At 49.9% G+C, this 17,549-nt stretch overlaps 10 protein-coding genes across 10 annotated transcripts; 6 read left to right on the top strand and 4 right to left on the bottom strand.

Annotated features, from left to right (window-relative positions):
- Positions 1-249: 249 nt before the first annotated feature.
- Positions 250-1,004, top strand: M436DRAFT_59987 (uncharacterized protein; the record flags this gene model as incomplete). Its single annotated transcript, XM_013576678.1, has 3 exons — positions 250-459; positions 518-739; positions 918-1,004. 3 exons carry the CDS (start codon positions 250-252, stop codon positions 1,002-1,004), a joined length of 519 nt encoding a protein of 172 aa, XP_013432132.1.
- A 63-nt stretch (positions 1,005-1,067) lies between these two features.
- M436DRAFT_77903 (cytidine deaminase-like protein) lies at positions 1,068-1,598 on the bottom strand (the record flags this gene model as incomplete). Its single annotated transcript, XM_013576984.1, has 1 exon — positions 1,068-1,598. The coding sequence occupies one exon, from the start codon at positions 1,596-1,598 to the stop codon at positions 1,068-1,070; it is 531 nt and encodes a 176-aa protein (XP_013432438.1).
- Positions 1,599-1,793: 195 nt separating this feature from the next.
- Positions 1,794-2,703, top strand: M436DRAFT_59988 (DnaJ-domain-containing protein; the record flags this gene model as incomplete). The annotated part of the gene is made up of 2 exons (XM_013576679.1): positions 1,794-1,932; positions 1,982-2,703. 2 exons carry the CDS (start codon positions 1,794-1,796, stop codon positions 2,701-2,703), a joined length of 861 nt encoding a protein of 286 aa, XP_013432133.1.
- Positions 2,704-3,991: 1,288 nt separating this feature from the next.
- On the top strand, positions 3,992-4,458 carry M436DRAFT_19405 (uncharacterized protein; the record flags this gene model as incomplete). The annotated part of the gene is made up of 2 exons (XM_013576064.1): positions 3,992-4,168; positions 4,222-4,458. Coding segments are annotated over 2 exons (414 nt in total), but the record flags the coding sequence as incomplete, so codon positions are not given.
- Positions 4,459-5,817: 1,359 nt separating this feature from the next.
- M436DRAFT_35245 (ribosomal protein S7) lies at positions 5,818-6,840 on the bottom strand (the record flags this gene model as incomplete). Its single annotated transcript, XM_013576184.1, has 3 exons — positions 5,818-6,185; positions 6,239-6,689; positions 6,742-6,840. 3 exons carry the CDS (start codon positions 6,838-6,840, stop codon positions 5,818-5,820), a joined length of 918 nt encoding a protein of 305 aa, XP_013431638.1.
- A 567-nt stretch (positions 6,841-7,407) lies between these two features.
- M436DRAFT_34796 (uncharacterized protein) lies at positions 7,408-9,679 on the top strand (the record flags this gene model as incomplete). Its single annotated transcript, XM_013576108.1, has 3 exons — positions 7,408-7,784; positions 7,837-8,419; positions 8,468-9,679. 3 exons carry the CDS (start codon positions 7,408-7,410, stop codon positions 9,677-9,679), a joined length of 2,172 nt encoding a protein of 723 aa, XP_013431562.1.
- A 1,273-nt stretch (positions 9,680-10,952) lies between these two features.
- On the top strand, positions 10,953-11,651 carry M436DRAFT_35086 (uncharacterized protein; the record flags this gene model as incomplete). Its single annotated transcript, XM_013576156.1, has 1 exon — positions 10,953-11,651. The coding sequence occupies one exon, from the start codon at positions 10,953-10,955 to the stop codon at positions 11,649-11,651; it is 699 nt and encodes a 232-aa protein (XP_013431610.1).
- A 299-nt stretch (positions 11,652-11,950) lies between these two features.
- On the bottom strand, positions 11,951-13,468 carry M436DRAFT_34860 (uncharacterized protein; the record flags this gene model as incomplete). Its single annotated transcript, XM_013576117.1, has 4 exons — positions 11,951-12,617; positions 12,668-12,792; positions 12,853-13,136; positions 13,186-13,468. 4 exons carry the CDS (start codon positions 13,466-13,468, stop codon positions 11,951-11,953), a joined length of 1,359 nt encoding a protein of 452 aa, XP_013431571.1.
- A 530-nt stretch (positions 13,469-13,998) lies between these two features.
- Positions 13,999-15,737, top strand: M436DRAFT_35088 (cytochrome P450; the record flags this gene model as incomplete). The annotated part of the gene is made up of 4 exons (XM_013576157.1): positions 13,999-14,137; positions 14,189-14,339; positions 14,401-15,649; positions 15,702-15,737. 4 exons carry the CDS (start codon positions 13,999-14,001, stop codon positions 15,735-15,737), a joined length of 1,575 nt encoding a protein of 524 aa, XP_013431611.1.
- Positions 15,738-15,861: 124 nt separating this feature from the next.
- M436DRAFT_34934 (uncharacterized protein) lies at positions 15,862-17,527 on the bottom strand (the record flags this gene model as incomplete). The annotated part of the gene is made up of 3 exons (XM_013576130.1): positions 15,862-16,485; positions 16,544-17,300; positions 17,349-17,527. 3 exons carry the CDS (start codon positions 17,525-17,527, stop codon positions 15,862-15,864), a joined length of 1,560 nt encoding a protein of 519 aa, XP_013431584.1.
- Positions 17,528-17,549: the final 22 nt, after the last annotated feature.

The following is a 17,549-nucleotide window of genomic DNA, read 5'->3' on the forward strand; positions in this document are numbered from 1 at the left end:
TGACATCAAGGTAAAATGTAGTCACTGTGACCACATCGTTCATGCACGCAGCTGTCGACCGAAGGATCCAAACAATTGAGCACATCATCAAGCTGTCTTGTCACTACTTTCCATCTTCTTCAAAACCACACACCCCAAATGCGTCCTTTTACTCCTCGCTACATTCAACAAACTGCCAACATCCTCAGCAGACCTGCAACCCTACAATTCGCAAGAACTCAACCTTTGAACCAGACACAAACCGCAGCCATGTCCTCCGGACTCAACATTGAAAACACCAACATCAAGACTGCTCCTGGAGTTACTCTAGAGGAGCAGCAGAAGACCCTGGTCGGAAGCGTTCTTGATCTCTTCGCCGGTCGTCCCAGTCTTGAGAAGCTTCAGTTGTGGAAGGATGAGGGTGTTTTTGAGGACCCCATCACCATTGCTGAGGGTCGCAAGCAGTACGAGGCACAATGGGTGTGTACAAACTACTTTAGATCTTGTGTTCACTTGCTAACACCCCTCTTCTCCACAGTACGGTCTTCAGTCAGCATTCAGTGAGATTGAGAGACTGGAGCACGAGGTCACATCATCAGGCAACCCCATCAGCCTGAACATGAAGACTCGCTACAAGGTCAAGGGTATTGGTATGGAGCAGACCATCTCGTCGGTCGTGAACATCTTCCACGAGGGCGGCAAGATCACAAAGGTCCAGGACAAGTGGAACGGCAAGCTCCCTGAGGGTGCCATCGCAAACGTAAGTCATGTCCAGTTACTGAATCCTCTGTGGTGGGCGTATTATACGTGGGCGTGGGTGTTCTACCTGTGGAGTTTTGTTTGGTGGACACGAGCGTGGCTGGTGAGAAGGCATCGTTCGATGCAGCTCCACTGTCCAAGTTGTTTTGTACGGCTTTTACTGACCGTGTTCATTACAGGCTTTCCGCAACCTCAACTCGGTCACCGTACCCAAGATCATCAGTGTCCCCAAGAACAAGGAGGAGGATGCAGCAAGAGGCAACTAAAGACTTTTCGTGAGAGTCACGGCCTGATACGACACGTGTATGACTACTAGATAACCATTTTAATCATTGGTCTTCCTCTTTCTGTTGGTGGCCGGCAGTGGCGACTTTCAAGATGTCGTCTTCAAGCCCTTCTATGTGAATGACCTGGACACCAGCATCTTCAAGCTTACGTCTGCCCTTGTTCTCGCCTACAAACTTCTCGGGCTCCTTGACACCGATGTAGACTGTTTGGATTCCCTTGTGTCCAGTGCTTAAGGTGTTTCTCGTCAACAGGACGCGCTCTGTGCATGGAAGATTACCACTGAGACGGAAGTCGCAAGGCTCCATGGTGGTATAGAGAACAGTGTCATCAGGCATAATAGAGCCAACGTGTTCTTCAGAGATGTTCATGCTCCTTGCAAGCTTTCCGAGACAGCATTGTTCAGCGTGGGTATTGCCTGGTAGTTCGAGGGTGTAGCCAGTCGCGAGGATGGGTTCTGGTGATGAGGGCGAGACGAGGACGGCGCCGACGCAATAATTGGTAGGCTTCGGAGGAGACTTGCGAGCTTCTTCTAACGCTAGGCGCATGTAGTCTAGATGACTGCGTTGTGTCATGGTAGTGGTTGACTGTTGAACAAATGAAGAAGAGAGAGGCAGAATACCAGAAAGCTGCACGCTGTCTCGACTCTCGAGCCTCGGTTGCTTGGCTCCACTTTGATTCATCTCGCGTGGCATCGCGTCATCCTGCTTCACGCGTTCCTACCCTTTTGGCTCTCACCCGATCTACCATCCACAAGACCAAGATCAATCATGCCTACCAACATTGACGACCTTGAGCTCGACGAGCCCCCAACCGTCGAGCCCTACGAGGTGCTCGCTGTCGAAAAGACCGCGACCCAAGACCAGATCAAGACTGCTTACAGAAAGGCCGCTCTCAAGTGGCATCCTGGTGAGTCGACCCTTCCTTCTCACTGCCCTTCTCCACTAACTCGACCAAGACAAGGTCAAACCCGAGGACAAAGATGCCGCCCACACAAAGTTTCAAGAGATTGCTCTCGCCTACGCCGTCCTGAGTGACGAGCGCCGCCGCGCTCGCTACGACAACACCGGCCGCACAGACAAATCCCTCGACATCGACGACGACATTTTCAACTGGAGTGACTTCTACCGTACTCAATTCGCCAACGCTGTCACCGAAGATACCATCATCTCCTTCACCCAAGAGTACAAGGGCAGCGACGAGGAACGAGATGCCCTGCTCTCGGCCTACACTAAGTACAAGGGAGACATGAACAAGATCTACCAGCAAATCATGGTCAGCAATCCCGCTGTTGACGAAGACCGTTTCCGCAAAATCATCAACGAGGCCATTGAGAAGGAAGAAGTCGCTGCACACCCAAAGTTCACCGAAGAGACTCAGAAGAGCATTGATCGCCGCATCGCAAAGGCTAGCGAGGAGGCTGAAGAAGCAGAGGAGCATGGCAAGAAGACAAAGGCAAAAACCAAACCCAAGTCCAAGGGAGGAGACTCGGATCTGTCATCTCTCGCTGCCATGATCCAGCAACGCAACAAGGGCAGAAGTGAAAACTTCTTGGACAACCTCGCTGAGAAGTACGGAGCTGCACCAAAGAAAGAGGGCAAGAAGAGAGCCCAATCACCAGACGAGCCCTCGGAGGAAGCATTCGAAAGAACCGCCAAGAGGAAGACCAGACGGTCGTAGGCAGGAGGCATAGGATAAGGTTGCATCACAGGCTAGCTTGGAGACAAGGCATCATTTACAGCGAGGCGTTCGGTCGGCTTCTTTTCGAGCATGCAAAAACGTGCATGCCCATAGCTTTAATACCGCGATAGCATCTGCAAGAGTTTCATCCATGGATGCTTTATTGATCAGAGACGTCTCATGTACACTTGTACCACAACATCGGACCTGCATTGTAAATTCGCGGCAGATGATGCACGTTGAGCGCTGAGGTGACACCGAATACCTTTGTTGTCTGCGCATCCAAATACCGACTTCATCATGCAGATGCAAGAGGTGGATTCGGCAAACTGGCTCCACGGCATGCACGGCACGGGAGCCAAAACGATTTGATCGTCGCTCAAAAGTCCGAGATCTACGTCGAACTCTGTCATCCACAACCACCGCCGAACTGATGCTTGGGAACTTATGCCATCTCAGCCTTGCCATTCATCATCTATCCATGGTTCGTTCAGCCCATTGAAACACTATTGACACTGATGCTGTGGTTTGGCGTGAACGACAGCGTCAGGCTCCTCGGGATAGAACATTCGATTGTGGGATGGGTATCTGAACATAGCGAAAAGACCACATGGCAAACAAGATCTAGCATCGAGATTCTAGGACGACGCGGCTATCTCGGTGCTTTGTATGATCGCTGCATCTCACTATGATTCTCCACCTTGTGCCATGACTACGTGAGCCTCTTCAGCTTCGGGTCGTCCTTCTTAGCCGCCGAGCGCAAACCTCAATCGTCAACAGGCATGGCAGATCGCATGCACCGTACTCGAGTCCGAGGTCGTATGCAAGGCACGGTTGCTTTCAGCTCTCGAACAGCTCTTTTCTGTTTTGCCTCCATGCAGCAACGGGAATAAGATGGGTCTCTGATTCCAGATATGGTAATGCGGCAGTTGCGTAACACGATTCGCCAAACTTTGACCTCTGCTTGGTCTTCTTGGATCCTGGTCATTTCTTGAGGAGCAATCGACATCAGACTTGGAGAGTGGGACTCTGCCTTGTCCGGACAAGACCTATGCTCTCCGAGTCCATGACGATCAACTCTCACCCTTGATGGGAACTCCGAAGTGCTGTTTTCATGCCCTGGGATAGTAATCACTCTAGGATGACTAGAGGATATATAAGTCAGTGAATGACTGCCATGTGGATGTTTCATACACTTGTAGGTCTGTCATTTGTTGCTCATTGCCTCTTTTTGATTGTTCATATATCATTACCTCTTTCTACGACCAAGCGTATCTTGTGCTCAAACATGCGGTCGACATTCTTCTTGGCTGCTGCCTCTCTCGGCTCTGGCCTCGCTTATGCACAATGTCAAGTCTATGGCATTGACATCCAAAGTGGCGGCACATATTTCGAAAACAGCGAGTTGACTGTGCCATTTTCTCTGGTGCAAGAATTCTCGGGTTGTGACAATGATACCGCCAACGTAATGACCATCCACCCACTATATACTTGCCTATACTGACTAAGAGTACACAGAACATCCTCGTAGATCCCAACGGCGATCAATACGAATGCACAGATACACCCTTGACTCCAGACTACACCCCAGAAACCGTGACCTGCAGCGACTGGCCCCAAGACAAACTCTACAGCGGCGATTGGTCTCTAGTCGTCATCTCCAACAACGGCGATGCCGACCCCATTGCTTACCAACGAGACTTTGCGCTTGACGTCGGTGTTCCCTCAACCACAACCATTACTCCTACAGTCACAGCCACCGATCTCGAGACTTCGGTGTCGAGTATCGTTAGCACGACTTCCAGCACCATCACCACAACGCTGGTGGCAAAGACGACGACAAAGAAAGCATTGATTGCGTTTGGAAAGCCGACGCTGTACTCTCACCCTTTGAATGTGCAAGTAACCACCAAAGATCTGTTTACAATCACCAAAACAGCATACGCGCCTCAAATCACCCAAACCACTGTGCAAGCCACCCCCTCATGCGCTGCTCCCACGCCAAACTGGATTCCTGACCCCTTGGCCAAAATCGAAATCACCATTCTCAAGACCATTTTCCAAAAAGTCAACTCGGCAAAGTTCAAGAGGGGAGTTGAGCAAGATGCAGAGGTAAAGAAAGCCTTTGTCGAGGACAGAGCTGCAAGACTGCAAACAGCAGGTTTGCAAAAGAGAGCACCTGATGCTTCGGTGGTCACCACCACACTGACAAACACTGCCGAGTTCGTCACCGAGACTCAGACGCAATGGACTACCATCACGACTACCATACCCACGACTGTGTTGGCTACAGTGTACGTTTTTTTCTCTCGTCCTCTATCACCCCTCTGCGACGTCCCAAAAGCTAATCAAATCACAGTACCTCTACACCTGCAGTAGTGACCGTCACACGCGCTCTCCTAGACTTTGCCGCGTTGCAGACTCTGATTGGCAAGATCGTGGAACCTACTATTACGCACTGGGAAGTTGCAAAGACGACCACCACGAAGAGCGTTCCTTGGACCGTTACTATTACACAGACGACCACGCCCAGTGCTTGGGAAGCCGAGTGCACTGGTAAAGGCGGTAAAGTGTGGTAAGAGATTGGAAAATGAAGATAGAGAGAGACGCGGAAGGATATAGGGTAGATGAACCATGTTCATGTCATGATATTTGTTTTTGGGTTCAAGCAAGCTTTAATCGAGTCTTCTATACATGCTTCAATAGGCCATCGATTGCCTCACTCCTTTTGAGTCATCTCAACACAGAGTATGAGTGTCTGGAATCTGCATGCTGTTGTTGAAATATAGGGCTAAGGTACATGGCACTCTCGACTGAAGGACAAGGTATTTTCCATTCCTCCAAAGCTTCGGAACAAAGTAGAGTGTCGATAAATCTCAAGTTTTTGGTCGAGGAGGCTCAATTACGAGGCACTTGCTTTGATCCTGGGTAGTCTCTATGTTTGGAGCAAAGTGACACAAGAAATGAAATAGGCTACTGTACAGGATACACGTGCTGCCCTAGAAACCGGGCATAACACTGGCGTAAAGAATTGTGATATTTTGAGAATGAGAAGGAACAAGTAATTTTTCATTTCCACGTGTTGGTCAAGTAAAAGGAGTGTAAAGACACCGTCTACCTTCTAGGACCACCAGGCTTGCCCAAGTTCAAGTTACTTCTGGCAGTAGTGGCAATCTTGTGGATACCTGTTCGCTTCTCCCAAGCCGAGCTGCGGCCCTCGATGATGGCGACAATCTCCTCGGCAACGCGCAGAGCAAACATGTCGCGACCACTGCCGCGAGACTTGCGCTTGGAAGCAGCGTCCAAAATCCATTCAAAGGCAGTACGACGGCGTTGACGGAGACCAAGCGGGACGGGGATCTGCAGGGCAACACCACCACCGGCGGCACCGCGTTGCGAGCGAATGCGCAACAGAGGGGCGATGCTGTCGACGGCAAGTGTGAGATAAAGGACAGGGTTCAAAGGAAGGTGGGATGGTGGGGCTGTTGAAGAGTCAGAGAATGGTATGAGAAGGATAGCTTGATGGAGAACGTACGAGCACCGGGTAGCAGAGGTCTAGTAGGACTGTAGTTTGGAGGAGACTGGGTGCGCAAATACGTCAGGATGATGGACATGTTGCGCTGAGCGACACTGAGCTTGCCGTGCAGCATCATCAAGTTTGTGAATTGGCGAATAACGGGATCGTAGCGGTAGTCCTTGTGTGCATTGCTGGGGAGCGGCAGAGCAGGAAGACCAAACTTGTGACCGACGGGGGCAACAGTAACGGGAGTGGCAGGCCCAGCGAGCTGTTGCGTACCAAAGTTTGTGTTCGCGATGATGGCATCGTCGAAGGGGTTGTCGTTGTGCTCGCTCAGCCCCTGGTTACGGCGGGCATATGTTGAGAAAGAGCGGGATTGCGAAGGCTTGGGAGGGGTTGCGCCAGCCTTGATGCTGTCCTTGAGCACTTGGGGTGCCTTCTTTTGTGCTTCCTTGTCTTCCTCGAGCAGCTGCTTTTTGTCAGTCTCATGCCCTCTTTCCCACCCTCGGCCATTGACGCACCTCCTGCACCGGTGTACCCATCTCCAAGTCCGGACCTGAGCCTCCTCGAATCTTCTCGATCTTTGCTGCCTCCTCGCTGATGTGCTCTTGCTGGTTCATGTTGGGTCCAGCGCCTCCGCTCTGCTTGGGATCGGTTGCGTAGTTGCGGCGCCATGATGCTGTGATCGGGGTCTGAATAGTCGCAAATGCCCTGGGGCGGAAGGCGAGCGCCCTTGAGGTTTGGAAAAGGCTCATTGTGATGTGTGTGGTCGAGTCTGTCGTCGCTGCTGTTTCTTTCCATCAATGACTTCAGTTTCGTCTGCACAAAAAGCTTGGATCACATGACTTTCTGGCTTGTACACTGCATAATCCACCCAATGCACCCGATACCGCACCCTGCCACCTCTCTTGTATACGCGCCTCTGATATCATCACAGTTCCTGTTGAGACAGCTCATTTGCTGAGCTCAAGTGGCTCGCAATATCGTCGCATGTTATGAATACCTGTATGCGGCTGCGTGTTGCATCCTCCAGACATCTACATCTGCGGAAGGAACCTTGCATAGAGCGGCTTCCCCTTTCGGCTCATTGGCTTCCAACTTACGACATCCATCATGAATCCTTCGCATCCATGTCTATCTGTATTCAACCCGAGTAGTATCGAGGCTTCTTTTCTCTTTCATACAACATGTCAGCGACAGATCCAGACTCTCTTCAAACGACGGCTCCCCCACGCAGCAGCACTACCAAATCGCAACGCCCGCTCGCTTGTGCAGCGTGCCAACAACGAAAAGTAAAATGCGATCGTAAATTCCCTTGCAACGCTTGCGTCAAGAGTCGCGTACAATGTATACCTATCTCGGTTCCAAGACAGCGACGACGACGATTCCCTGAAGCAGAATTGTTGCAACGAGTCAGACATCTAGAAGACTTGCTTCGTCAACACAACATAGACTTTGATCCTTTGCATGCAAATGCTACAACTGCCGAGCCGACTGAGACGGTCAGCTTAGAGCAGGATAAAGCAAGCCCTGAGATTAAGACAGAGCCCACCTTCGAAGCGAAGTGTGTGCTTCCGACCGATTGGCATGAGGTCCCGCTGACACAATCCCTGTAGGAACCTCTGGCTGGCCATGAGTCAAACTGTACGACCTCATCGCAGTCTTCCACTGATGGACGAGATACTAATCACCGATTACCAGTCTCCTAATAAAGACGAAAGCGAAGATGACGAAGACTACAAGGATGTCGAAGACCTTCGCGATGTAGCTGGAAAGAAATCATGGGACCAGTTGTTCAAGAACAGTACCGACTTCTTACTTTTTGGGTCTTTGATCGAGGATATCGACCTTCAAGTTTTGCACCCTCCTGATCATGTGCAGGTCTTTACACTCTGGCAGGTCTATCTGGATGATGTCAACCCGTTGCTCAAGGTCACACACACTCCTACGTTAAATGCAAGACTCATCAATGCTACGGGAGACTTAACAAACATTGAGCCCAATTTGGAAGCGTTGATTTTTGGTGTATATTGTGTTGCTGTCATGAGTCTCACAGAAGTGGGATGTATGGATATATTCAGATGTGAGAAAGAGGTCCTTATGCAGAGGTATCGATTTGGGTGTCAGCAGGCATTGCTCAGATGCAGATTCCTACAGACTGACAATCGAGACTGTTTGACGGCTTTGTTTCTGTATCTGGTAAGATGGCATCCTGTATTCAGTCGTGTCAAATACTAACATGGGCAGGTTGCTGTAAGGCCAGATGCTGATCCTCGGTCTTTATCTTCGCTGCTGGGTCTTACGATACGCATCGCACAACGTATGGGACTAGACAACGAGTCTTCAAACGTCAAGTGCGGACCTTTGGAGGGCGAGATGCGTCGCAGGCTGTGGTGGGCTCTTCTCCTATTCGACAACCGTGTTTGCGAAATGGGCGACTATCGCGCAGTCACATTAAGCCCATCTTGGTCTTGCAAGGTTCCCGCAAACATCAACGATTCTGATCTGCGGGTAGAGATGGAGACACTGCCACAGAGCCATGACAGACCTACAGAAATGACAATGGCCATCTTGCGCTACAAAGTGGCGGATCTAGTCCGCCACAGCTCTTTTTTCCTCGACTTTACAAATCCAGCGTTGAAAGCTCTCGCTAATCCCAAGGACCACGGTGGCAGTCTCGAAGTCCTTCAACAGAGGATCGAAGACGAATTTCTACGCCACTGCAACCCAGATCACCCACACCAATTCATGACCATATGGCTCACCCGAGGCCACATAGCCCGCTACCTGCTTTTCCAACATTTCTCCATTCCACTAGAAAAACAAACTTGGCAACAACGCTCCTCAGCCATCACCCACGCATTAACGATGCTCTCCTGCGACACAACGATAATGACTCACCCATACACAACAAAGCACTCTTGGTTTCTATTCTTTCACTTTCCTTTCCCTGCCTACATACACATTCTGCAACATCTCAAACGCGAACCTTTGGCTTCTCAGGCCGAACTCTGCTGGAAGACCTTGAGCGAGAGCTGCAAGGTCAGATTTACAAATCCGGAATACGAAGCGCACCCGTTTCACAAAACACCCATGTTTGCAGTGTTTACGCGTATCGTTGTTAAGGCTTGGGAATCTAGAGCTGCAGCACTGCGGAAGCAAGGAGAGACGGAGCAGGAAGAAGTGCCTTTTATCGTTACGGAGTTCCAGAAGAAGTTATTGGGTTCCGAGGCTCCTTCGTTGGAAAACATGACCAGCAGTGATGAAGATACGACTTCACGATTCGAGGATGAGGGGATGGTGATGCCGTTCCCAATGATGAGTGCTGCAGGTCCTTTCAGTTGTTTTGACCAAGGTGCTTTGGACATATGGAGTGACGATAACTTGATGGATGTCGATATGGGTGCTCTGGACTTAGCTGGCGTTGGCTGGCCTCTGTTGAATATCTCGGGTACGTAAACGAAAAAAATCGAGGGAAGGACCACAAGCATAATTGGATACCCAAGAATAGCACATAAGCGGAGCTTGTATGCAGTTGGTCTCAGGCAGAAGGAGCATGACATTATGGTAGCTGCCTGATCACTGCATCCTTCCATACCTCTCACACCCCCTCAAGGCCCTAGAAGATCTCTGAACAATCACCATCCCCCATCAACACCGTCTCTTCCACCTCACTCCAACAAAAATGTAATCCGCCTCCACCAAGTCCACCACCGCCAACCCAAGATCCGCCAAACCCACTGTCACACTCGCAGACATTCAAACCCAATTCTCCAGCATCTACACCACCGCAAGAGATACCAACACAGTCCCGCAAATGAACCAAACCGAGTACCTCAAAATCTACACATCGGTATGCGATTTCGGCATGGCGGCAAAAGCCAAAAGACGGACGCATGGAATAGACAAGGAAAAGCTCTGTTTACATGGTTGGATGCCGAGATCCGCACCCACACTCGAATCGTTCGAGATGATATTTTTCGAGTGGAGGGTTTGGAGGGAGATGGTAGTGTTGCTTCTACGAGAGATGCTGCGAGGGAAGTGCTGAGCAAGTATGTCGAGTGTTATGCTACGTTTGAGGTGTTGTCGTCGTTGGTGGGTAATTTGCTCGGGTTTGGGGATAGACATTGGGTGAGGAGAGAGCGGTATGAGAAAAAGATGAGGGTTGCTGATGTGAAGGATATGCATAGATTGATATGGAAAGAGGAGGTTCTGGGGGTTGGAGATGGAAGCGCGGTGAAATGGGATGGGGTGAAAAGGTTAGGGAATGCCATGACAAAGTTAAGGGGGATAGAAGGAGCAGTGGAAGAGCTTGATGAAGGTCTAATTACGGATACTAGGAAGTCATTGTCTGATGTTGGCGTTATGCCAGAAACACAGGGCTGGTGACTGCTTAGGTACGAATAGGATAGGATAGTGTCGAGCAAGTAAAATCAAATATAGTATATTTGCTTTTCGGGGTACAAGATCGCCATGTGCTATGGCTGTCCATCTGGAGCAAGACCTCTCTACGTCTAGAAGATTTTAAAAAACAAGGTAACAGCGACGAAGATGGACAGGTCGTCCAAGGTAAAAGATAGGGTCTGATACGAAGGGCGTTAGGGAGAAGCGTGACATCATACGGCTGCCTGATCGTCTCTACACACACGATCTTCCAAAGATTCACCTCTCAAAGCCTGCACTTCCCAATCATCAGCCATAGCCATCGTTATACATATCCTATACCCACAAGATGCAAACTCGCAAAGACGAAGCAATCCCTTCATTCCTTAGAGAGACCCCCATGGATACTCCCTCCACCCTGGGATACATCAAGACCCAGATCTCAGCTATCTACACTGCAGCAGTAAAAATCCCCGACTCCGATGACGACAAGGACGAACAAGCTTTACACATCGATCATGACACATATGCCAGAATCTACACCGCTGTATTCGACTACACCAGACTCTCTGACAAAGGCCCAAAAACACAGCAGCAATCCCTAACTGTAAGAGGCGAAATATTGTTCAGACACCTATCCGCAGAGATCAGAAGATACTGTGAATACATTAGAGACCGGATCTTTAGCGTTGGTAGTAATGATGAGATGGTGGATGGAGTCCAAGCCAGGAAAGTGTTGAAAATTTATATGTCATGCTATGGCAGATTTTCTAAATTGTCATTATTGGTCAAGAATCTTATGGGGTTCTGGAATAGACATTGGGTGCGTCATCAGTGGGCGTTGAGGAAGATAAGTGTTTCTTCTGTTGAAGAGCTGCATAAGATGATATGGAAGGAGGAGGTTTTGGAACAGAAAGGGTTGGAGGAGGTGATGGATGCTGTGGCTGTATTGAGGAAATTAGATGGAGGCATGAGCGAGTACAACTCGGCGCTGGTCAAAGATGTAGTCAAGTCATTATCTGGTCTGGGCGTTACTTTGGAGAGTTGAGGTTGCTAGGTTGAAAGGAAAACTGAAGCATTGTGTGGAACAAGCAAAACGGATACGATACGCTACGATGTCTTGCTTGATTGCCAAGAGCTTCCAGACATCTGTCCTCTCATCTTCACCGTGGCTCTGGACTCACTGTATCCAGGATCCTCACCGGCGTAAGAGCTGAGGAGCAAAAGTGGCGATAACGGAGAGGTCGATGAGAGGAACTGCTCGTATAAGAGGTAACAGACTTCTGATCTAGAAGGAGGCTGAAGGCTCTGACATACTTGAGACGATGAGAAGGTAAATGGTTCGCCTCAGCAACGTATAAAGTCCCAGTGAGACCGCATTGACTGTTCGTCTTGCGATATCTCCAGCCAAAGCACATTCCGGACATGCGTAGCAACATCGTCCCATCCACATAGTCGTAAGGACGCAACAATAGCTCTTGCCCTTCCAAAGAGCAGGTGATAATGCTTGGTACCAACCGAAGCCGCCATACCTGTCGTAAGGAGCCATATATACACTGAATCATGTGCCCGAGATTCTGTTTCCAATAGTGCCAACTGAGTCTCGAAACGGCTTAGGATCTGGTCCAGCATGAATGTATGTGGATAGTATGTCGTCCCATGAATGACAAGCATGTAAAGAGTGATGCCATAGCGCATACACTCTGTAACCGGAGAACCGACAAGGGTCGTCAAATCAGGATTTGCAGGCAAGAGTCGGTGAAGCACAAAACATGTGAGGTCGTGGAGTTTGGTAGTAGAGAGCGGCACAACTTGTGCTCTTTCAAAAACGTTGCGGAGGCGAATGAACACGTTCCAGACCGCTTTGTCCGTCATTAGATCCGAAAAGTACGACGGATCGAGTCGACGAATAGGTGGATCGAGACACCATTCCGGGACGGAGGGTATACCGCGTCCAGTGCCGTAATCATCCTGGGTCTCGAATTGAGGACCACCTGTGAGGAGCATTGACACCCTTTGAGACTTGTGAGAAACACACTTCATATATATGTACATCCGACTTACCAACTGACCATTCTCGCAGTGAGCGGACTGGTCTGCCTCACACTGCAGATACCGCCTCTCGTATCAACCATCCTTTTTACACCATCAATATGCATTCGACTAATCATGACGTTGCCTTTGCCAAACTGATTGTGCATCATAGGTTAGCCGTCGAGGGAGAGGAAATGCTCAGATAGCAGGCATACCTCTATGGCAGCCAAGGTGATGACTGAGTTCATTGTTCCATCCTGTACGGCCAGCGTTTGACTGCGGACTTTCCGTCGGAGTAGTGCAACAGAGTCGGCCATGAGAAGCTCAGAACTCTGGAAGCCTTTCTGGGCCAGCAATTCCTCATCGAGGCATGCGGTCTGCAGCGACACATGGAACAATGCTGAATCACCTAGTGCAAGTGGCCACCAGGACACCAGAAACGGATTCGAGCTTGTATTCGTATCCAGAGGATAGTATTGGAAAGCGATCTTAGTGAGGACTATGCTGATCAGCGGCATGCTATACAAATTTGCAGAAGCGGGACATACAAGTGTGAATGAGGCGCTGAGCGTGTTCTCGAGGTAGTCTTGTCGGTGGATAGGAGTCGAAAGGGTCCACGGAACTGAATTTACGTATCTCAAAGATCCTCAATGGCATTGATAGTTGTTGACGTTGGCGTTCGGCTACGGCCACTGTCGCCGTTAAAGGCTCGTTTGCATAGATGCATTGAATGCTTCGTTTGACACACCGAGAGCACTGTGGCGTGCGAAGGTCACATTTACTTTTGGACTTGGCACATGCGCCGCAGGATCGACGGAGAGTCTGGCGCATTCCGTGAGAGATGAAACTAATGTGTAGTATGAGTGTTCCAAGCGCGTTTGTGGCATGGCCAAAACTCAGGTGATTGAATGTTAAGATTAGAGCAAGATTGAACGGTCCTTCGACACGAAGCCGGATGCTGAAAACCCCGAGCCGCGAATCATGAGACTCGTGTGTTCGCCGGTATCCATTGCTGCGGCATGGCGCGAATTCAGGAACGAGATGAGTTGGAAGAAGGAGGGCTGACCAGAATAGGACTAGACTCCGAAGACTGCTCAGGAGACTAGGCCCGATCGAGTAACCATGCATTCGTACATTCTAGTCAACTGCTAGAGACTCCAGATATGACTGTGCTTCCGAGTAGATAGTATGGGCCGTATGTCACTTGGCCAAAGTGGACAGCAGAATGTTGGGAAGTTGCGATAAGTGTGAGTCTACTTAAGGCCGGCAGGAACGACTGCTCTTGACTGCGATTCTCCCTGTTTGCCGCTGCCAACATGACAGATAATCTTGTATCATTGATCGCAAATCTGAGTCCTTGGATGGGCAACATATCTACTTGTCGATCGGATGAACCACACCTACAGGTTATACTGCCAGCGATCCTCCGTGGAGCCTGGGTCGCTTCTATCTGGCAGTACCTAATATTGTTTCTCGTCAGCCTAGTCATCTATGACCAAGGTAATCATTGCTGTCTAGCCCAGAACTGATTTGACTGACCATGTGGGCTAGTCGTGTACATCAAGCGAAAGGGCTCAATCGCCGGTCCAATGTTCAAGGTTCCTCTCATTGGGCCCTTCCTCCAAGCACTAGATCCGGAATTCGACTCCTACCTCAAGCAATGGGCGAGTGGTCCTCTCAGCTGTGTCTCTGTGTTCCACAAGTACGTGTCCCATCCTACGACCGTTCGTCCTCTGCAGCTCTTACTCATAGTTGTACGTCAGGTTCGTTGTTCTCGTCTCCGATCGAGACCTGGCCCACAAGGTCTTCAAGTCACCTGCCTACGCCGAACCCTGCATAGTGCCTGTCGCGAAGGATATCATCGGCCACAAAGCATGGGTATTCCTTCAAGGCCGCGATCATGCCGAGTACAGGAGGGGTCTCACTCCTCTCTTCACCAACAAGGCCCTAGCCACATACCTACCGCTTCAAGAGAAGGTATTGGCCGACTACTTCGACAAATTTGTTGCTGCCAGCGAAGCAAATGGAAACAAGCCGCTGCCTTTCATGGCCATGTTCCGCGAGATCAATTGCGCACTTTCTTGTCGTACGTTCTTTGGCGATTACATCTCGCAGAATGCAGTCAAGAAGATCGCAGACGACTATTACTTGTGCACTGCCGCTTTGGAGCTGGTCAACGTTCCATTTTCCATGTACATTCCCGGGACTAAGGTTTGGCGAGGCAAGCGGACTGCAGATTCTGTTCATGCCGAGTTTGCCAAATGTGCAGCAGCATGCAAGGCGAACATGGCGAGCGGTGCAAAGCCGACTTGTACTGTCGACCACTGGGTGCTCCACATGATGGAGTCCAACCGATACCGCGAGAAGATCGCCGCCGGAGAGAGTGGCGTGGAAAGACCAACCAACTTGATTCGCGAGTTCACTAATGAAGAGATTGGCGAGACGTTGTTCACCTTCCTCTTCGCTTCCCAAGACGCATCCAGCAGTGCAACGACCTGGCTCTTCCAAATCCTCGCTCAACGACCTGATGTTCTCGACAGATTGCGACAAGAGAACTTGGACGCGCGTGGCGGCAACAAGAACAAACCATTCGATCAATCCATGTTAGAGTCTCTAACCTATACTAATGCTGTCATCAAGGAGCTGCTTCGCCACAGACCGCCCGTCATCTTCGTTCCTTACTTGGCGACCAAGGAGTTCCCGATCACAGCAGACTATACTGTTCCCAAGGGCTCAATGATCATACCAAGTTGTTACCCAGCTCTACACGACCCTGAAGTCTATCCAAGTCCAGATGTATTCGACCCGGATCGCTGGATTACTGGAGATGCCGAGTCCAAGACAAAGAATTGGCTCGTCTTTGGTGCAGGTCCGCATGATTGTCTTGCGAGAAAATACGTTCCGCTATCCATGGCAGGTATGATTGGTAAAGCAGCCCTGGAGCTTGATTGGAAGCATCACGAGACCGAGTTGTCAGAGGAGATCAAAGTTTTTGCTACGCTTTTCCCTATGGTAAGTGACTGTGGTTGACTAGACGAAAACGGCCGCTTACTGAACGGTCCAGGATGGATGTCCTCTGGTCTTTGCCAGGCGCCCCTGATACTGTAGATGATTACATATACGGGACATCCAAGTGGATGGTCAAGTATAGTCGATTGCAGAAGGGGTTTACACAAGGCTGACTTCACCTTTCGAGTCGAATTTGCCGGGCAAGAGTCGAGAGTTCACCCGAGCGAAGCACTAAGAGCAGTTGAAAGTCTTGCTTGTTCCGTCTTAGCCAGTCGGTCAACATCAAGCCTCTTGATATCATCTCCTAGATTCTCAATGTCGTGATCCAGATGCTCCAATCTCTGCTTGACCTTGGTGTCTTCCAGATGTACAGTAGAATAGGATGAGTAAGCATAAAGAGCGCTCATGAGAGTCTGCAACTCTTCGTCCGCCAACTTGACAGACTCGGCCACTTGAGCAGTGATGGACAGCTCAGTAGACATTGACAAATCTCGTAGGCGTGATTGACGTTCGAAAACTGCAGATCGCAGGGATTGAAACACGGTCTCGGGGTCTATTTCGAAATCAGTGGGAAGCCTGATACCGTAGTGTCCGAGAATCTCCAGAGCTGGATCTTTGGCTCCTTGGCGGTGTAAGATGGGGTTCATGGACTTGGTAGGCGAAGGACCCCTGGTTGATGACTTTCTGTCGAGTCCAGATGGTGGCTGTGTTGGTGGTGGAAGTGTTTTGGCAAGGGCGTCTGAGACCTGTGTAATTGCAGATGTGTATGCCAAGGCATCTTCAGTGCAAGAGGCCAGATCTTCGGTCTTCTGAGCTAGTTCGTCTAGGGTTCTTACGACCTGATCATTGGTGTCAGTTTCATCGCTCTCAATGCCAGGGACTGGGGCACATGCGTACATATTCTAACCAGCTCTGTTGCTCGAGCTGAGCTTGGGCATCAGAGAGTTTCAGAGCATTGACGATAGGCGCTCGATAGCGTCTGCTTATGGTCATTTCGAGCACCGAGTCCACTTCTGTAATCAAGCTCTCGAGTTCTTCGGCTAACGCGTATGCTTCTTGCGCCGCTTGCGCATTACTTTGTCGCTCAAAGCCATCGGTCTTACCAGCCAGGCCATCAAGGACTTCGAGGTAAGTGTTGTTTGTACGGTCCTTGATCATTTTGCTCTCTAGCTTGACCAAAGCATAAGAAAGGGAATTGAAATTGGGAAGACGCTTTTCACTCGACTCCAAAGGTGCAAGTTTGAACATTACTTTTTGCAGGCCATCGAGGAGGCGGTCGTCCTTGTCTAGTTGTCGCTTGGAGGAAGTTTTGAGTAGGTTCAGACTTGATTCTGCATGTCGTTTTGTGACGCTGACGCGCTGCTGGATACCTTCGGTGAGCTCGCTTGCCTCGAGATCTAGTTGGGCTTTTGTTCGTGCTTGGGCTGCTTGCTTCTCGTCGTTGTCAGAGGTGGAGGAAGTAGGTTCTCTGTTGAGATGTTGTATCTTTCGTAACGTATCCCTCTGAGCTTCCAGTATGGCTGTCTGCCTCTCTATGGCTGCGGTGCTTGTTTCCAGGGAGTTGATGGTAGATTCAAAGTCAGGTTCTTGCATCGGTCGTGACAGTCCATGGCCAGGAGAAATTCTGTAGTTGGATTGGGCGATATAAGCATGCCTTGGAGTTATCAGTATGTTTAAGAACACAGTTCACTGACAAACATACATGTCAAGTTCCTCTGGACTGAGGAGAGTAGCAGGATCTAGATATTCATGAACCCAGGACACCATAGAGTCTCGGGTTTGGGGAGAATCAAACAACCATGCCAAATCATCATAGCCCAGGCCGATGTCGCGCTCGGTCAAGACGGTAAGCAAACGGTTCAGAGAAGCAGCGGCATCCATGGCTATCACTCAGAAATGGTAT

This window comes from Aureobasidium namibiae (assembly GCF_000721765.1).
Source record: "Aureobasidium namibiae CBS 147.97 unplaced genomic scaffold scaffold_1, whole genome shotgun sequence".
NCBI lineage: Eukaryota > Fungi > Ascomycota > Dothideomycetes > Dothideales > Saccotheciaceae > Aureobasidium > Aureobasidium namibiae.